The sequence below is a fragment of the Ursus maritimus genome, unplaced genomic scaffold, assembly GCF_017311325.1.
Source record: "Ursus maritimus isolate PB19 unplaced genomic scaffold, ASM1731132v1 scaffold_5, whole genome shotgun sequence".
Lineage (NCBI taxonomy): Eukaryota > Metazoa > Chordata > Mammalia > Carnivora > Ursidae > Ursus > Ursus maritimus.
In genome coordinates, this window is record NW_024426663.1 from 60,859,088 (window position 1) to 60,878,396 (window position 19,309).

Sequence of the window (19,309 nt, forward strand, 5' to 3'; positions counted from 1 at the left end):
TTACCTGATACTTAAAAAAATACATATATTTTATTGAATGCTACATCTGAAACTAATGATGTACTATATGTTGGCTAATTGAATTTCAATTTTTAAAGAAAAAAATACATATATTTGATAGATGAAAAGTAGCATGTTATTTGATATTGCATTTCTCTGAATGCTATTTTTCCTCATTTTTTTGGCCAATTGTGTTTCTTTTTTGTGAAATGCTTGTTCATTATATGTTGAAGATAGTTATACTTTTACACACACGTATAACAAATATTTATATATTTTTTGTTTGCCTTTAATCATATTTCTGGTGTTTTAGACTTATCAGTCTTTTGATTTATTTTGCTTTCATATTTAGAGAAAGAAAATCCCTTCCTACCTAGGGGATCAGAAAAATATTCACCTTTAACTTCTGGTTGCTGGTTTATCCCACAGTACTTAGTTGACTAGTATATTGCGGACTCTGTAGGTATGTCCACGTTATTGTATTTTAATATTTACTTTGGGATTTAATATTAAATATCAGATTACATCTGTGATCGGTAGGCTGAAAGAATCTATTAGATATGAAACTGAAACACAAAGTTGATGTTTTTCATTTTCAAAATAACCAAATCAAAATAACCAAATATAATATGAAAATATTCAGACTCATAATTTATGCTATATCTTTAATTCTTATTTCCCTTAGGAGTCAGTGACTGATGACCTCCAGATTGACAGTAGTTCATCCAATAGTGAGCTAGTATCAGGTAAGACTGTCAGATGTGTACTCCCTCAGCTTTGTTTCTTGCAGACGTAAGGACCCATTTGTATTTTTGCCTCGTCTTCCCATCTCAGTGGAAGAGGTGTCTTTCTCCTAGTCCAAGGTGAATCCTTCTGCCTATACAATGGACCTCATCCTCAAAGCCTTCAAGCACACACCAGTAAATTAAAATTGAGATAAATACTACCAAAGAGATTGACTTGAGTATAACTAATTGAGTTTAATTGGAGAGTTTAGGGAAGGCTTCCATGAAGGAATAGCAATTGAATTGAAATAGGAAGAAAAGGAGAAATTAACCATGCAAGGAGATGGGTTAAGAGCCGTCAAGGCAGAGGCAATAGCATGTGCAAAGACCCTAATATGTCACTGAGCCTCATGAGTTCAGTGAACTGAAAGAAAGCCAGTGTGGCTGTAGTACAGAGAGGAGGGGCGAATGCAATAATAAGACAAGGTTGAACAGAGACCTTGCCTAGCCTTGTAGGCCATGTCAAAGATTTTGGTGTTTCTGTTTGGAGCAGCAAGAAGCCACTGAAGTCTTACTTAGGAAAATATATGATCACCTTGGCCGTGGCATGGAAATAAGCATGAATGGATGCAAATAGACCAGGTGGGAGGTTATTATAGTAGTTTAGGGGGGAAATGATGGCACTTTGTACTAAAGGATTACACTGGAAATGGAAAGAAATGGGCATAGCTCATGAGTATTTTAAGAAATGAAACTAACAGAGTTTGGCAAAAGAAGAATGAAGGAGATGGAGGTATCAAAGATGACATCTGTTTCTGGCTTGCGTAACTGGATATAAGGTGGTGCCATTTACGGGAAAAAAAAATCTTGTTTGAGGGAAAGATCATAAATTATGTTTTTAATATATTAAGTTATGGGTACTTTTAAGATGATTAAGTAGAATGCCAAATAGGCAGCTGGATATGCAGGGCTGCTGATAGAAATTTACGAGCCATCTACATATTGGTGTAATCGAAGTTATTTTTAAAAATAAGAAAGGGTGCCATCAGCACACCAGAAATACTGAGGAATTCTTGAAAGCAGATGAGATCAGATTGCTGAATATTTGAAGAGCAGAGAAAAACCACTGCTGAGGTAAGAATAGCTCTAGAGACATTTGAAACAGTTGGTCAATAAATGCAAAAAAAAAAAAAAATTGGGGGCGCCTGGGTGGCACAGCGGTTAAAGCATCTGCCTTCGGCTCAGGGTGTGATCCCGGCGTTATGGGATCGAGCCCCACATCAGGCTCCTCTGCTATGAGCCTGTTTCTTCCTCTCCCACTCCCCCTGCTTGTGTTCCCTCTCTCGCTGGCTGTCTCCATCTCTGTCAAATAAATAAATAAAATCTTTTAAAAAAAATTGTAATAGAAAGGACCCTGAAGGAATTGCCAAGGTGATGGATTAAACACTACATTCTGTCACTATGTGACCTGGTTCTTCCTCCCCATCCCTTTCTACATTGGAAACATTGACAGTTACGATGCTGACTGCCAGGATAAACCCTGGGAACTACTACTAAGCAAAGTGAACTAAGGGTTTGGCTCCTAAGTGTCAGTTTTGGGGCTGGAGTGAGAAGCAGAAGAGAGTCTGAAGTAACTCCAGATTGCCACAGGGATAGCAGAGGGAGTAAAATGTGAAAGAGATAGATTATGCTTATGCTTGCTAACCCCAGGATAAAGATGTAGTATGGCTCTCTGAAATGGGATTTTTTTTTTTAAGATTTTTTATTTATTTGAGAGAGGGAGTGAGTGTGAGCATGTGAGAGAGAAGGAGCAGGAAGAGCGTCAGAAGCAGACTCTGCTGAGCAGGGAGCCTTTTATAGGACTCTATCACAGGACTCTGGGATCATGACCTGAGCTGAAGGCAGATACTTAACCAACTGAGCAACCCAGTCACCCCCTGAAGTGGGATTTCTGATAATGGAGCCTTGTAGTGTGTACACTAGCCAGACAATTAGGACAGTGCTCCATGTAACCTACAATACCCAGAAAATAAGGAGGATATCACCATGCAGAACACAGGTTCTCAGAATGTCTCAACACTCTTATAAAAGTCTCCAGAAGTAGGCTGCTGTTGCAGACTTTATATGCACTGCTGTACAAGCAAAGATTCTCAAGTAAAGATATGAACAGACAACCAGGAGCAGCCAAACCTTTGAATAAAACCAGTGGCATGGAAGAGAGGCAACAAACTGAGCAAACAGAATAACTAACACCTGAAAAATAACAAAAAACTTTATCTCTTAAAAGACAAGAGGCCGCGGTGCCTGGGTGGTTCAGTTGGTTAAGCCTCTGCCTTCGGCTCAGGCCGTGATCCCAGCATCCTGGGTTTGAGCCCTGCCTTGGGCTCCCTGCTTTGTGGGGAGTCTGCTTTTCCCTCTGCCTGTCCCCCTGCTCATGCTCTCTTACCTTCTCTCTCTCAAATAAATAAATAAAATATTAAAAAAAATAAAGACAAGAGCCCATTGGATCCATAATGTAACAGTCTGTTTTAACAATAATTATAGTCCGTAGAAACTAAAGATATTGTCAAATTTAAAAACTCAGTAAATGATCCGAATATTGAAATGAATTCAGCTCAAAATCAAATTAGCTGGCTAGAAATTAGAATAGAGGAATATTTCCTAGAATATAGTACAAAAGAACATGGGATGTGTTCAACAAATGCATTTCCTTCCTTCTCCCCTCTTTACCTGTTTAACTTGTACTTGTTCTTTAAGAAGAAAAAAATCAGGTGCTGTCTCTACTGGGAACTCTCTAGACCCCTCTTCTCTCTTCCTACATGAGTTGTTCTTTCCTGAGAATTCTTTGTACTCTTTGTATACTTCTGTTAGGGCTCAAAACAACAGTATTATTGCTTTTGTTACTCTTGGCTCTAAAGCCATTGAGAATAAGCCCTACCTTTTATGTTCCTATCCCATGTTTGAGACATAATATAATTTCAAATGCTTGTTGAATGAGTTTTATATTCTGTTTAGAGAAAATAAACTATTTTACCATAATTACTATTTTCTTAAATTGTAGTTTAAATACACAATATATGTCCTTGGTTAGTAGATTTATCAGGTTGATGTGTAAAAGATAGAAGGAAATAGAGAATAGACTGTCTCTAATTTGCAAACGGGTTGTATTCTAAGATGTCATTTGTTGATTGATATTTGAAACCTGAAATACTTTTCCCATAATAAAATGTAAATGGTTAGGTTTTGAACAGCCTACAGAATTCAATTTAATGTATAAGTAACCATTTTAATTCTATCTTGGAATATAGTAATTTTGCAGCATGATGAAAATTAATTCAGGACTTTATTTTAGTATGAAAGATTCAACATAAACATTTACTTCTCCCTTTCCTGAGACAAAAGGAAAAAATAACTGAGAGCTAGATGCCTAGAGTAAGGACAAACGAAGAAACAAACTGATTCAGGCTATAGTTTCAGGAATTAGAGGCATCACATATTCCTGAAGAAATGTGTACAGATAGTGTTGAAAATAGGATTTTTGTCTTTAAAAGTAGTGGTTAGGGGCGCCTGGGTAGCACAGTTGTTAAGCGTCTGCCTTCGGCTCAGGGCGTGATCCCGGCGATCAGGGATCGAGCCCCACATCAGGCTCCTCCGCTGGGAGCCTTCTTCTTCCTCTCCCACTCCCCCTGCTTGTGTTCCCTCTCGGTGAGGGAAAGGAAGGAAGGAAGGAAAGAGGAGAAAGAGTAAATGAGAATAGAAAGAAAGAAAAGAAAAAAGAGAAAGGAACTAACAGTGTCTCTCTGTCAAATAAATAAATAAAATCTTAAAAAAAAAAAAAAGTAGTGGTTAAATGCTTCGATCCCTTTCGCAATACTGTGGTCAGGCAGCTACTCTTTTTCCTACTTTGACAGTGCAGATACATTGAAGCAGAGGATCTGGACTCAGGGATGCTATATTGAAAAATAGTAGGGGTGCAAGGAGGCGAGAAGGAAATTAAATAAAGTTTGTATACTTATTGGTATAACTTTCAGGCCCCTTATTCCACTTTACCCCACTCAGGAAGATACTCCCCAACTAGGTGACTGGAGGATTCTGCTTTTGGAATCTTTTCTGCCCAGAAGGAGACCTATATTATGGCAATAATGACTGGTCCCTATCTTAAATACCCTTCTGTGAAGCCCACTACTTCCTAAATGCCACTCATGAATCTAGAGTTTCCAATTAATGTTTTAGTGCCTCATTCTTGAACATTCAATAATTACAAGGCATTTAACGGAAGCATTTAAAATAAATGATACCGAATGAAAAGAAGCTTGAAGGACACAGATAGTCCAAAGAAAAGAAAAATTTTAAAAGCCATGTTTTCATTATCCTCAGGATAATGAAATAATAATAATCATGAAGATAATGCAAATATGTATGCATGATAAAAGGATAGGCTACTATGAAAAGGAGCATTTAGAGAACAAAAAGTATTTTTAAAAAATAAAAATACAAAGTCAGAAATAAAATATTCTGTGAAGGATTGGATGATGAATTTAAGGAAATATTCCAAAAGTTGAACAAACATTAGAGGATAAAAGATAAAAATAGTGGCAGTGGTGACACAATTCTGTGAGTATACTAAAAATCACTAAATTGTATACTTTAAAAGGTGGAGATTTATGGAGTATGAATTGTATTGCAATAAAGGTGCTATTTTAAAAAGAAAAATAATGAGAAGATGAGTTCAGACATTCTAAAATCTGAAAAATAGTACTTACAGACATTATAGAGTAAACAGAAAGGAAATTATTAAACACCTAAAGCTAGAAATTTTCCTAGAATTAAAAATGGTCATGAGTGTATATAACGAAAGAGCCCACCAACTGCCCATCATAACAAATGATAAAAGACCCATACCAAGGCACAACACGATATAACTTAAAGATCCTCAGGATAAAGAGAGAAATCCTTCAGTCTTCCAGGAAAACAATTGTTGATTGCAAATAAGCAATGAAGAATATGAAAATGGCATTGAGTTTCTCAAGAGCAACTCCAGAAGCTAGAACATGGTGGGGAAATGCATTTAAAATTCTGAAGCGTACTAATTTCACAGAGATAGAATGGATCCCCAGCCAAAATTTGGTTCAGATTTCAAGACTGATGATGCCATCCATATAACCAAGAGGATAGGGAAAGGTTTGTCACTCATATGAGACTTTCTAGAGAGAAGTGCATCTTCCAAATAGGACTGAAAATGGCTTGAGAGAACAGAGAGAAGAAATGGTGGGAGGGGTGTTAAGTGGGGCCAGGATGGGGTTTTCCAGACATGGTTTTAACTTGTAGCCATTGCCAAAAGATGGAACATCAGGACTTTCTTATCAGCTTGCCCAGATGTGGGGCAAAAGGGGAAGAGACAGCAGTGAGGTTTAAATTTGTCAAACATCAGAAAATGGAGTCAGTCATTTTAATACACTAGTCTAGAATTCTGTACCCAGCCAAACAATCCTCAAGAGTGAAGATAGCATAAACAAATTTTTAGACAGTTCTTCCATCCATCTTTTCTCATGAGATAAAGGAGATACTCCAACAAAACTAGAGAATAAATCAATAAAGAAGAAATCAAGGTATCCAGGAATTGGAGGCTCTAATACAGACAATATGCAAAAGAATTTCTTAGGATAATGGTAAAAGGGGAATTCTTAGAAGATACCTGTGCAGTGTGTCTAGAGGACAAGAAGTCTGAATTTGAGCAAGTGTATTGAGATCTCCAATAGCAATACTTCTTAAAAAAAAAAAAAAAGGAAGGAAAGAGGAGAAAGAGTAAATGAGAATAGAAAGAAAGAAAAGAAAAAAGAGAAAGGAACTAATAGATAACCTGGAATTTTTAAAGTATTGAGAAGAGATTTATACTTTTGCAAGTATTTAGGATAGAATAGTGATAGGTACTTAGAAAACTAATTTTAAAATTGAGTACTCAATAACTGAAAAAAAAACAAACAACAACATGTAGCAATAGGGTCTGACTATAGCTCATAGTACATGGCTTGGGTATAAATATATTTGAGCAGTCATAATAATAGAATTGTTGAATACATTTTAATTTAGAAATATGAAGGGGTTGTTAGAAGGATCAGCTACTAAAGTTGAAAGTAGTTGTCCCTGGAGATTAGGGAATTGTGGGTTGGTATGAGACAAGAGATTGCTGTTTTTGTTACAAGCCTTATAGAACAATTTGACTTTTAAAAAGTATATATATATTGTATAATTTGATATAAATATAACTTTAAATGCATTTACATTTCTAACTTGTGACTCCAGAAACATCCTTCCACTGCTATAATCATGAGTATTAGTTATTCTTTTCTCTACCCAACTACCCAGATGGTGAGTATGGGGTTTTTCTAATTTCTGAGCGTGGTTTGAGTTCTGGGGTTTGGTGGAAGGGGTGGCTATACTGTGTGTGGTGTTCATGGAATTTTGAAAGCTGGAAGGCAGGAGAGATGTAACAACATGTGGGGGGAAGGATGAAGACAGAGTGAGAAGACTAAAAAGTAGTGAGGACAGGGACAAGACACTGTAGGGCACTTGGACGAGGAGAAGCAAAAGATTCTCAGAGGGATAACCCACCTCTGACATCTGATGTGGCGAAGAGGAGGTTAGATTGGGTCAATCAATTTAAGTGCTGAGTGGTGGTTGGAAGAGGGGGCCAGACAGGAAATAATTGTCAACTTTAAGAATGGCATTGGAGGGGAAGAGAAAGATGTGGTGAGGTCAAAGTAGGAAGGACAAAGAGTTAGCTGTCTCAGGTAGGTAATGGATGAGGAGAAATGGGCTGTAAGTCAGCGCCCTGGCAGGAAAAATAAGTTTATCGGAGTCATGTCCCCCTTTTATCACTTTCCCCCCACCTGCCAGTTTTTATTTAGTGTTAACACCTATTTTTTTCAGTTGAAAGTGTTTAATAGCGAAGACTACGTTTTCCCTTTTCTTACTAAACCTGTTTTGTAAGTTTTGGTACTAATTTCTATCCCTATCATTTATATGAAAGTTCTTCATTTTAGTTCACTCTCACAGGGATGACTTTAAGACCTCTTAGTCTGGGAGATTCTCTGTTCAAATATTTTGCCCCTTATTGAAAGGTTTGTTTTCTTATTATTGAGTTTTCAGAGTTATTTATATTCTGGTTTCCAATCCATTTGCAAATGTTTTCTCTTAATCTGTGGCTTGTCTTTTCATCTTAACAGTCTCTGTCAAAGAGAAGTTTTTACATTTGATGAAGTCTAATCATTGCTATTGTTATTGTTAATCTTAGTGTTATAAGAAATCTTTGCCTATCTCAGTGTCATGAAGATTTTCTCCTTTGTTTTTTTTTTCTAGACCCTTTGTATTTTAGGGTTTACAATTATGTCAATGACCCATTGAGAGTTAATTTTTTATATTATGGAAGGTATGAATGCAAGTTTTTTGTTTTATTTTGCTTTTGCATAAAGATACGCAGTTGCTTCAAGATTTGCTTAAAACAGTGTCCTTACTCTATTGAATTGCCTTTGCATCTTGGTAAAACATCAGTTGCTCATAGAACTATGAGTCATTTCTGGGCTTTCTGTTGAATTCCTTTGATTTATTTGTCTATGTTTAAGCTCATTGATTTTTAAATGGAATAACTAGAATTACTTTTTCTTCTCAGCTAGTTAGTTTACAACTATGGGTTACTTATATGTAAAACTTGCATTTGGGGGTCAAAAATCATACCTGAACCAAAGGAGGGGAAGAAATAAATTGTGAAACTTGGTAAAGCAATGGAAAAAGATTATAATGCTTTCTCTACATCAAAAACAGAATTATTTCCTAAGGTTGAAGTTAAAGTGGTGTACAGTAGTATGCCTTTTCAGTTGTTTGTATAAGTAATTTTACATTCTCTGTATACAACTGCATGTATGTTTCTACAAATGTGAATTCTTAGGATTTTGAGTCTGTTTACTATTGAAACATTTTACCCTTTTTGTTTCTTTGTTCTATAGGACTAAGTTTGCAGCATGGTATTTCTAGTTCTCTTCTGAGCTATTCATTCACAGACTCTTACACAGAATGCAAGAGTTTTGAAGAGAGTTTAAGTAATTTCCCATCTCCTGAACTCTTCAGAGGATCAGATTATTCAGGTGAGAAAATAATCTCAACCTTAAACTGACCCATATAGAAATTGTTCCTTTGTCCACAAATCCTCCAATGATTAATGTTCCTTTTGAGAAGGTGTGCTTGTCTTCCTCACCAAAACCTCCTTCCCTTGCCCACTACTGTATTGCATGCTTGATCACATAGGACTATGCATTAAATCTACCAGATAAGAAAAGGATGAAGATACTAGGGGAATGCCCCAGAAACAAGCCAGTTCGATCTAGAGTATCCCAGAGAAGCTCATAATCTGGCTGTACCAATGCTTGTAAAAAGGTATGTCTGAAATGTGAAAGATGTGGTGACTACTTTCTTACTCAAATGGAACCTGGAGCTTTATTCTTTGGGACGTTTTGAAACAGAGGAACTCTGGACTGGAGTATACTAGGCACTGTTAATAGCAAGGATCTATGATATTTTGAAATGTTGTTCCCAATTACTCATTCCCCTGTGGTAATATTATATATCCACACCCTTGCCATATCCTCGTAGTGAGTGGAGTGTACTTTCTCCCTCTTTGGCTCTGGAAAAGCAACGGAAATGTGACTTGCTTTGGGCAATAGGATATCAGTGAATGAAACATAAGCAGATCTTTGAAATATGCTTAATTGGCTGGGCTCGTCCTCTTATGCTTTTAACATTGTGAGAAGAATATATCCTAATTAGCTTCTGCTTCTCCTATGGGGACCCCAGAATGAGAGATATGGAACGGAACAGTCCCAGGCAACCTGCAGATGCAGAGAGCTGCCCCAGCTGATCAGCAGATCTGTAATGTGAATCAGACCTGCCTGAGCCAACCAGTAGACATGGGAATAAGAAATAAATGCTTTCATTTTGTGTCAATGAGATTTTGGGGTTATTTATTATATAGAAAAAGCCAGCTGTTTCAGAAACTACTGAATGAAGAAGAGGGGAAATTAAATGAAGTGTGCATTCTGAATTGTGGTACCTTCTCCCCTAATGCCTGTTCCCATCCCAACCCACATTCCCTTCCTCTGTTCAGCTTCCAGAATACTAGTACCCAGACTTGAACCTTTCAGGCAGGAGAATGGAAGATTCTTTCCTAACAAATCTGAGCAACCCTAAAGAAAATATCTAGTGATACTCACCTCAGTAGCCCTTTCATGAAACTGACAAGAACACCCTACAATGAAGCTAACTCTGTGACAAACCCCAACTAGGCCACAGAAATTCCTGTTAGCCTTTTAGAGCCTTCTCTTAAATATGAGTAGAGAGCCAGGATTACCAGACCTCTGAGGAAAGCTTCTAACATAAAACATAGAGATCAAAACAAAGGAAAATATGGAAGTGACATCAGCAAAATGTTGGAATAAGAAGCCCTGGTCCCTCCCTCCCCCATGGACACACTAATTCAGCAGTGATACATAGACTTATTCCTTTTGTGAGAAATCTGGAAACTAGTCAAGGGACTCTCACACCCCAGGCATGTATGAGATCAGCCACATCAAAGCCAGTAGGAAAATTCAAGATACTGTCTCACCATAATCCCTACCCATAGCACATTGCCACACAATTGGCAGGAAACCCCCAGGTCCCAGCTTCCCCTTGGGGAAGGAGGAAAAGAACTGAACGGTGTGTGAAATGTTGTGAATTTTATGGGAGCTTACCAAAGGTTTGGCTACTGTCTTGACTGTTTCAGAGTGCTCCCTAAGGAAATGGCTTCTTTCTCATCTGTCTCAAAGTGCTGATGGGACCTCGTATATTCTAGATGACTGTTGGTCACTAACAAAAAATATGGTGTGTAAGGAAAGCTTAAGAGACTCATGGAACACAATCAAACAGAGCAATTTATACTCCATAGGAGTCCCAGAGGGAGAAGAGATGAGGGAGGGAGAGAGAGAGAAAGAAGGGGTGGATAAAGGAAAGAGAAGGAACAGGGGGAAAGTAGGGATGGATAAAGGGGAAAGATAAAGGGGGTGTGGGAGGGAAAGAGAGAAAGAGAGAGCATGCCAGAAAGTTTATTTATAGAAATAATGGCTGCAAAGTTCCCAAATCTGGGAAAGGAAATGCACATCAAGACCTAGGAGGCCCAGTGAATCTCAGATAAGGCAAACCAAAGAAATCCACACGGGGACTCATAATCAAATTATCAAAAATCAAAGAGAAAGAATTTTGAAAGCAGCAATAGAAAATCAACTTGATATATACAAGGGAACCCCCATTAGACTCTCAATGGATTTCTCAGCAGAAACATTGCTGGCCGAAGGGAGTAGAATCATACAGTTGAAGTGATGAAAGAAAAGAAACTGTCAACCAAGAATACTATAACCAGCAACACTATCATTTAAAAAAGAACAACGGAATATTATTCAGCCATAAAAAGAATAAAATCTTGCCATTTGCAAAGACATGGATAGAGCTAGAGAGTATAATGCTAAGTAAAATAAGTCAGAGAAAGACAAATACCATATGATTTCACTCATGTGGAATTTAAGAAACAAAGAAGGGCAAAGGGGAAAAAAGAGATAAGCCAAGAAACAAACTTTTTTTTTTGAGATTTTATTTGAGAGAGAGAGATAGAGAGAGATAGAATATGAGCAGTGGGGAGAAGGAGAAGCAGGCTCCCCGTTGAGCAGGGAGCCTGATGACAGCTTGATAGCAGGACCCTGTGATCATGACCTGAGCCGAAGGCAGATGCTTAACTGACTGAGCCATCCAGGTGCCCCAGGAAACAAACTCTTAACTGTAGAGAACAGACTGATGGTTACCAGAGGGGAGGTGGGGATGGGATGGGTGAAATAGGTGATAGGGATGGAGGAGTATGCTTGTCCTGATGAGCACCATGTAATTAAAATAAAAGCTTGAAGAAAAAATAAATCAAGAGATAAGGAGTTTCCTATACAGAAGGTGAAGGAGTTAACCACTAGACCCACCTTAGAAAAAAATGGTAAAGGGAGTTCTTCAAGTTGAAACAAAGGTCTAAAACAGCAACACAAAAGCATAAGTATAAAACTTGCCAGTAAGTTTATAGACAAGTACAAAGTACTTATGGTATTTAAATCACTTAATTCTAGTATAAAAGTTAAAAAACTAAAGTATTAAAATAACCAATAAAAATACGTTAATGGATACACAATATGAGAAGATGTAAATTATAACATCAGTAACACAAAGTGTGTATGAAGGGAGAAATAAAAATATAGAGTTTTTTGGGTTTCCTGGGTAGTTCAGTCAGTTAAAGTGTCTGCCTTCAGCTCAGGTCATGATCCCAGGATCCTGGGATCAAGCTCCGTGTCGGTCTTCCTGCTCAGCAGGGAGCCTGCTTCTCCTGCTCTCTCACTTTCTCCCTCTCAAATAAATAAACAAATAAAATCTTTAAAAATAAAAATACAGAGTTTTGTATATTATTGAAGTTGCTAGAAGTTTAAAATAGATTGTTAAAACTATATTTCATATAAGCACCATGGTAACCACATAGAAAAGACCTATAGAAGATACTCAAAAGACTGGGGTACCTGGGTGGCACAGTTGGTTAAATCTGGCTCTCGGTTTTGGCTCAGGTCATGATCTCGGAGTCCTGAGATCAAGCCCCATATTGGGCTCTGCACTGAGCATGGAGTGTTTTCTCTGCCCCCTCCTCCCTGCTCTCTCTCTGAAATAAATACATACATCTTTATAGAAGAAAATACACAAAAGAAAAATAGAAAGGAATAAGAGCATATCAGTATCAAAAAATCAATGAAATAGAAAGGAAGATGGCAAGAGAGGAAAAGGGGCAACAGATAGAAAATAATTAACAACAACAAAAAAAAAACCTAAATAAAAACTAAAAGAAAATAATTAACAAAATAGTAATAGTCTTTCCCTATCAGTATTACTTTAAATGTAAATAGTTTATGTTTCCCAGTCAAAAGACAAAGAGTGGCTGAATGGATTAAAAAAACAAGGTCCAGCTATATGCTGTCTACAAAAGACTCTTTACATTTCAGGACACATGTAGTCCTGAAGTGAAGCAATGGGAAAAGATTTTCTGTGAGAATGGTAACCAAAAGAGAGCAGGAGTGGCTCTACTTATATCAGATAAAACAGACTTTAAGTCAAAAACTATCACAAGAGACAAAGACATGATGTAATAATGATGAAAGGGTCAGTTAATCTGGAACATGTAATGATAATAAATAGGCACTCAGTATTATATCACTACCTGATATAATCAACACTGATAAACCTAAAGGCAGAAATAGGCATCCATACAGTAATGGAGACTTCATTACTCCCACTTTCAATAGTGAAAAAATCCATACTTTTTGATTCCAAAATATATTGCAAAGCTACAGCAATTGTAACAATATGGTACTGGCATAAAGATAGACATATAGATGAATAGAATGGAGAGCCCAGAAACGGTCACTTGATTTTAGATAAGATTGGCAAGAATAAACAATAGGGAAAGTATAGTCTCTTCAATAAATGATGTTGGGAAAACTGGACTTCCACATATGAAAGGATGAAATCAGGCCATTACGTCATACAGAAAAACCAACCCAAAATGCACTAAAGACTTAAACATAAGACAAGAAACTATAAAACTCCTGGAAGAAAACAGGGGGAAATCTTGATGGTATTGGTCTTGACAATAATTTCTTAGATATGACACCAAAAGCACAGTCAACAAAAGCTAAAATAGTCAAGTGGGATTACATAAAACTAAGAAGCTGCACAGCAAAAGAAACAACAGAACAAAAAGGCAACATAAAAAAAGGAGAAATGTTTGCAAACCACATATCTGACAAGAGATTGATATCCAAAATCTATAAGAAACTCCTGCAACTCAGTCGGAAAAAAAACAACAAATAACCCAATTACATAATGGGTGAAGGACTTGAATAGACATTTCCCCAAAGGAGACTTACAAATGGCCAACAGGGGACACCTGGGTGGCTCAGTCGTTCAAGTGTCTGCCTTTGGCTCAGCTCGTGATCCCAGGGTCCTGGAATCGAGTCCTGCATTGGGCTCCTTGTTCAGCAGGGAGCCTCTCCCTACCTCTGCCTGCTTGCGCGCTCTCTCTCTGACAAATAAACAAATAAAATCTTTTTTTAAAAAAGACTAAACAAACAAACAAATGGCCAACGGGTATATGAAAAGATGCTCAACATCACTAATTTTCAGGGGTATGCAAATTAAAACCACAATGAGATATCACCTTACACCTGTTAGGATGACAATGGTAATAATAACAATAATAATAATAGTAATAATAATAATAATAATGAAGCAAGTATTGATAAGAATGTAGAGAAGTTGAAACCCTTGTATGATGTTGTTGGGATTGTAAATGGTGTAGCTGCTATGAAAAAGTGTAGATTTTCCTCAAAAAATTAAGAATAGAATTACCATATGATCCACTAACCCACTTCTGGTTATTTATCCAAAGTAATTGGCATCAGGTTCTTAAAGAGATGTTTGCACTCCCATATCTACTGCAGCATTAGTCACAATAGTCGTATGTGGAAACAATGCATGTGTTCATTGACGAATGGACAAAGTAAATATATACATATGATGGAATAGTATTCAGCCTTAATGAAGGGAAATCCTGCCATATGCAACAACATGGACAAATTTTGAGGATGTTAGGCTAAGTGAAATAAGCCAGTAACAGAAGGATAAATACTACACCATTCCACTTGCATGAGATAGCTAAAATAGTCAAATTCATAGTAGAGAGTAGAACGTTGGTGGCCAGGGCCTAGGGTGAGATAGATATGGGAAGTTGCTATTCAACAGGTATTAAGTGTTAGTTTTATAAGATGAATAGGTTCTAGAGATCTCCTGTACAACACTGTGCTACGTAGTTAACAATACTCTATTGTAAACTTAAAAATTTGAGAAGGTAGATTCATGTTGAATGTTCCTACCACAATAAAATAAAAAATTAAAAAGTAAGAAAAGGAACCATGCAGAAATAGAAACACAAGGAGAAAAAAATATGGAAAAAATAGTCCCGTTGACATAAAATATATGTGTGTCCATTACATAAGAATAGGGTGCTATAAAAAGCAATATTCTGATAAACACAATAGCAGTGAAAAACTCGGTAGAAGGCTTAGAAGTTAGGGTTGAGGAGAAAAGAGTCAGGAGGAAAATAAAGAAAAATGTTGCAATTTAGAGGGAAAAAAATTAGAGGAAGAGTATATGAAATCCAATATCGAATGAAAGGAGTTTCAGACAAAGGTAATGGAAGAAACAAAGGGAAGAAAATTATCAATGTTATAATTCAAGAACATTTCCTAAAGCCAAAGAGTATGATTTCTGTGTTGAAAGGGCCACAGTGTGCCTAGCACAATAGATGAAAAACACCGAGATAGAGCTTTATGTAACTTTAGAATGCTAGAGAATGGAATAAAAAATTTATAGAATTTGATTAAATAGATGAAAAGTATAGAGAAAATTAAAACAGAAAAGCCTTATTGACTCCAGGGCGGAGAAACAGTTGTCATGGTATACCACAAGAGTAAATAGCAATTTTATAGCAGTTTATTATCATAAAGTCTACACCGAATATTGATCTAACTACATATGCAATATAATGATATCAGGACAATGGGAATTGTGGGAAAGGTGGGGACAGGGATGTAAGAGAGAATAACTTCATTCTTCCATAGTGGGAAGTCAATGGAAGGCTTAAAACTGACATCAAGTGATACTAGTATGTTATTTGGTGATATGATATTTAATGGTACCTAGGTATAATTTATACATAAAATATTAAGAGGAACCTCCTGTGTGTGCTGTCTGTCCCTTAGGTCAATAATCTTTATTGGGCAAAAATCTATGAAAGAAAGTAGGTTAGAGCACTGAAATAGGCCAAAGATTATTTATTATCCCGATGCCATCAAGGCTTGTCTTTTTTATCTGTCTTACTCAAAATCCTTATTTACCACAGCTAGGTATGGGGACCTAAGCTGGTATGGGGACCTAAGTTGGGGCTGGGGGAGGTAATGTACTACTTGTGTGCTGTTCAAAGTTGTGTGCCATTTCTTCCTGCTGTTTTAGACTGGGAATGTCCCAAGTTGGAAGAACACATGCAATGCAAAAATTCCACTCTTCTGGATACCAGTAAAGCAGTAGCAATAGAGAAGGTACCACAGTTTTCAAACCTCTCTGCAATTTTAGGTGAGTTTTCACGTTCTTTTTTCTCATGTCACAGGAGAAACCCCTCATCTATGTCGGAAAAGCAAAGTAATTTTTTTAACCATTTTATAAGCTCAGTTCATTGATTAGGATTACCTTTGGCTGCAAATAATATCTGACTAGTAGTAGCTTAAGCATATGTGGGTCTTTTTTATTAACTTTTATTTTGAACTAATTTTAGACTTGCATAAAAGATGCAAAAATAGTACACAGAGTGCCTATATATCTCTCACCCAGCTTCCCCTAATGTAACATTAGTACAGTGATCAGAATCAGTAAATGAACAATGGCATAAAACTACTAATTAAATTACAGACTTTATTCACATTTCACCAGTTTTTCCACCAGTCTCTTTTCTTATGTTTCAGGATCCAACATTGCATCTAATTGTTATTTTTCCCTTAATCTACTATAGTCTGTAACAGTTTCTCAGTCTTTCTTTGTCTTTCATAGTCTTGATACTTTTGAAGATTACTGATCAGTTACTTTGTAGAACGTCCCTCAATTTGAATTTGTCTAATGTTTTCTCATGACGGGAATGAATTTAATCAATTTTTAAAAGAATGCTGCAGAAATGATGTTATGCCCTTTTCAGTACAACGTATGAAGTTCTTGATGTCAGTATATCTTATTACTGGTGATATTAAACTTTGTCATATGATTGATGTAGTGTCTGTGGTTTTCTGCATGGTTAAGTTACTAGCTTCACTTTATGTCATTAAATATATAGAAAAGATAGTTTGAGACACTGTAAATCCTGTTTCTCCTTAAACTTTCAGTCACTAATATTAGTAGTCATCAGAGGAATTTGTGATATTTATTACTCTGGTGTTTGTCTAATGGTGATTTTCTGTTTCACATTTTGCTGCTACATTTACTAATGTAGTAATACATTAGAATTGTATTAGTAGAATTGGAATTCTACTGTAAGAGAACTCTTTTCTGCCACTTATCTATTCAGTTGTTTATATCAGTATGAAGCCATGAATATTTATTTTATGTGTTTAAATCCAATACTTTCATTATTTATTTACATATTTATGTAATTCTAGTATACACATAAAGAAGTTTCAGAATTGTTAACCCAGATCCCTTTGAGAAACACATTTACTAAATAGATTACAGCATTTATGTACAGTTCTGTTTGTTATTACTATTACTCTTGTTATTACTATTACCAATTAAAATACTGTTTTCCAAAGTTATATATATAGGTTAGTTCTTTTCTTCCCTCCCCTTACAGTACAGTTGGTATTCACTTGGAATATACGAAGATTGATTTGTTAGTGTTGGATTCAATTTTTCGTTCTCCATCCTGGTTTTTGTTTGTTTCTTTATTCAGGGAAAAGGGGCTATGTGAAGTTTTGTGAAACATTGTTATGGTTCTGAGAGTTCAGGCTATAAGAAATATGTATATTCTCAGAAAATATCACTTCCTCCTTCCTGCTACACTGATCCTGTTTCCCTCTTCTTTCTACACCTTTCCCATCCAACCCTTATAAGTAACTAGTCTCTTTAGTTTATGGTTTATCCTTCTTATATTTCTTTTGTATGTATTTTCTTATATCTTCTTCTTTCTTGCATGAAAGTTAACATACTTATAGAGACTCATTTTATTTTGTTTTTTTCCCACATAATAGTATGTACTAGAATCACTCCAGCTGGTTTTATAGAGATCTTCCTCATGTTTTTTTTAATAGCTACATAGTATTCCACTGTATGAATGCACTTTCATTTATTTAACTGCTCTCTTATGAATGGGGTATGTAGGGTTTTTTCCCAATACTTTGCCACTACAAATCAGGTGTTAATGAATAAACTTATGATATATATTTTTTCATATTGATGGAATATCTTCAAGGTAGATTCTCAGAATTAGGATGGCTGAGTTGAAAGGTAAGTGCATATATAGTTTTGTTGAGTATTGCCATATTTTCCTCCAGAAAGATTAAACCAGTTTGCATTCCCACCAGCAAAGTCTTATAGTGCTTGTTTCCTCATATCCTCACCAACAAGATATATTGTCATGTTTTAAAATTTTTCTACTCTAATAGGTGAGAAATGGTATCTCAGTGTTATTTTAATTTGTGTTTTCCTAATTATATGTGAGCTTAAACATTTTCATATGTTTGAGAGCCATTTTTATTTTCTTTGTGTGTGAATATTTTTTCATGCCTTTTCCCCATTTTTTGTCTGGTTTTTCATCTTTAACCCTCCCTTTCTAGGTTCATTAGATATTAAGAATATTAGCCTTTTCCTAAAGGCTCCAATCAAAAGACATACGGTGACAGAATGGATTAAATAAACAACCTATCTATATGCTGCCTATAAGAGACTCATCTCAGATCTACAGACACATACAGACTGAAAATGAAGGGCTGGAAAAACATTTACCGTACACATGGAAGTGAAAAACAGGCCAGGGTAGCAACATTTTTATCAGACAAAATAGACTTTAAAACAAAGACTATAATAAGAGACAAAGAAAGGCATGACATAATGATAAAGGGATCAAGCCAGTAAGAGAATATAAAAGCTCTAAATATCTACACACCCAGTATTGGAGCGCCTAAATACATAAAGCAAATATTAATGGACATAAAGAGAGAAACTGCTGGTAATATAATAGTAGTATGGGACTTAAACACCCCATTCAAATCAATGGATAGATCATCCAGGGAGAAAATCAATAAGGAAACGGTGTCTTTGAATGACACATTACACCAGATGGATATAACAGATATATACAGAATATTTCATCCAAACAACAGAATATACATTCTTTTCAAGTGTACATGGAACGTTCTTGGGAATAGCTTGCATGTTAGGCCAGAAAGAAAGTCTTAGTAAATTTAAGAAGGTTGAAATCATACCATGCATCTTTCCTGACTACAACACTATAAAACTTGAAATGAGTCACAAGAAAAAACTGGAAAAAAAACCAAAAACACATGGAGACTAAACAGTATAATACAAAACAACCAATGGATCAACAAGAAAGCAAAGGTGAAATCAAAAATCACATGGAGACACAAGAAAATAAAAACATAATTGTCCCAAACCTTTAAGACAAGCAGTTCTGAGATAGAAATATATAGTGATAGAGGTCTACCTCAAGAAACAAGAAAAAGTTCAAATAAATTATCTAACCTTAAACCTATAATAATTAGAAAAAGAACAAACAATTCCCAAGGTGAGTAGAAAGAAAGAAAAAATAAAGTTCAGAGCAGAAATAAATATTATAGAGACTAAAACAAAAACAAAAAATAGTAGAA

At 36.1% G+C, this 19,309-nt stretch overlaps 1 protein-coding gene across 1 annotated transcript in view; it reads left to right on the plus strand.

Moving 5' to 3' along the window:
- The window catches only part of MEIKIN (meiotic kinetochore factor), a 93,018-nt gene that overhangs the window by 2,107 nt on the left and 71,602 nt on the right, over window positions 1-19,309 (plus strand). Inside the window, exons 4-6 of the mRNA XM_040622706.1 lie at window positions 686-746; window positions 8,729-8,866; window positions 15,897-16,016. Coding sequence (XP_040478640.1) covers window positions 686-746; window positions 8,729-8,866; window positions 15,897-16,016 — 319 coding nt within the window. The remainder of the gene's footprint in view (window positions 1-685; window positions 747-8,728; window positions 8,867-15,896; window positions 16,017-19,309) is intronic.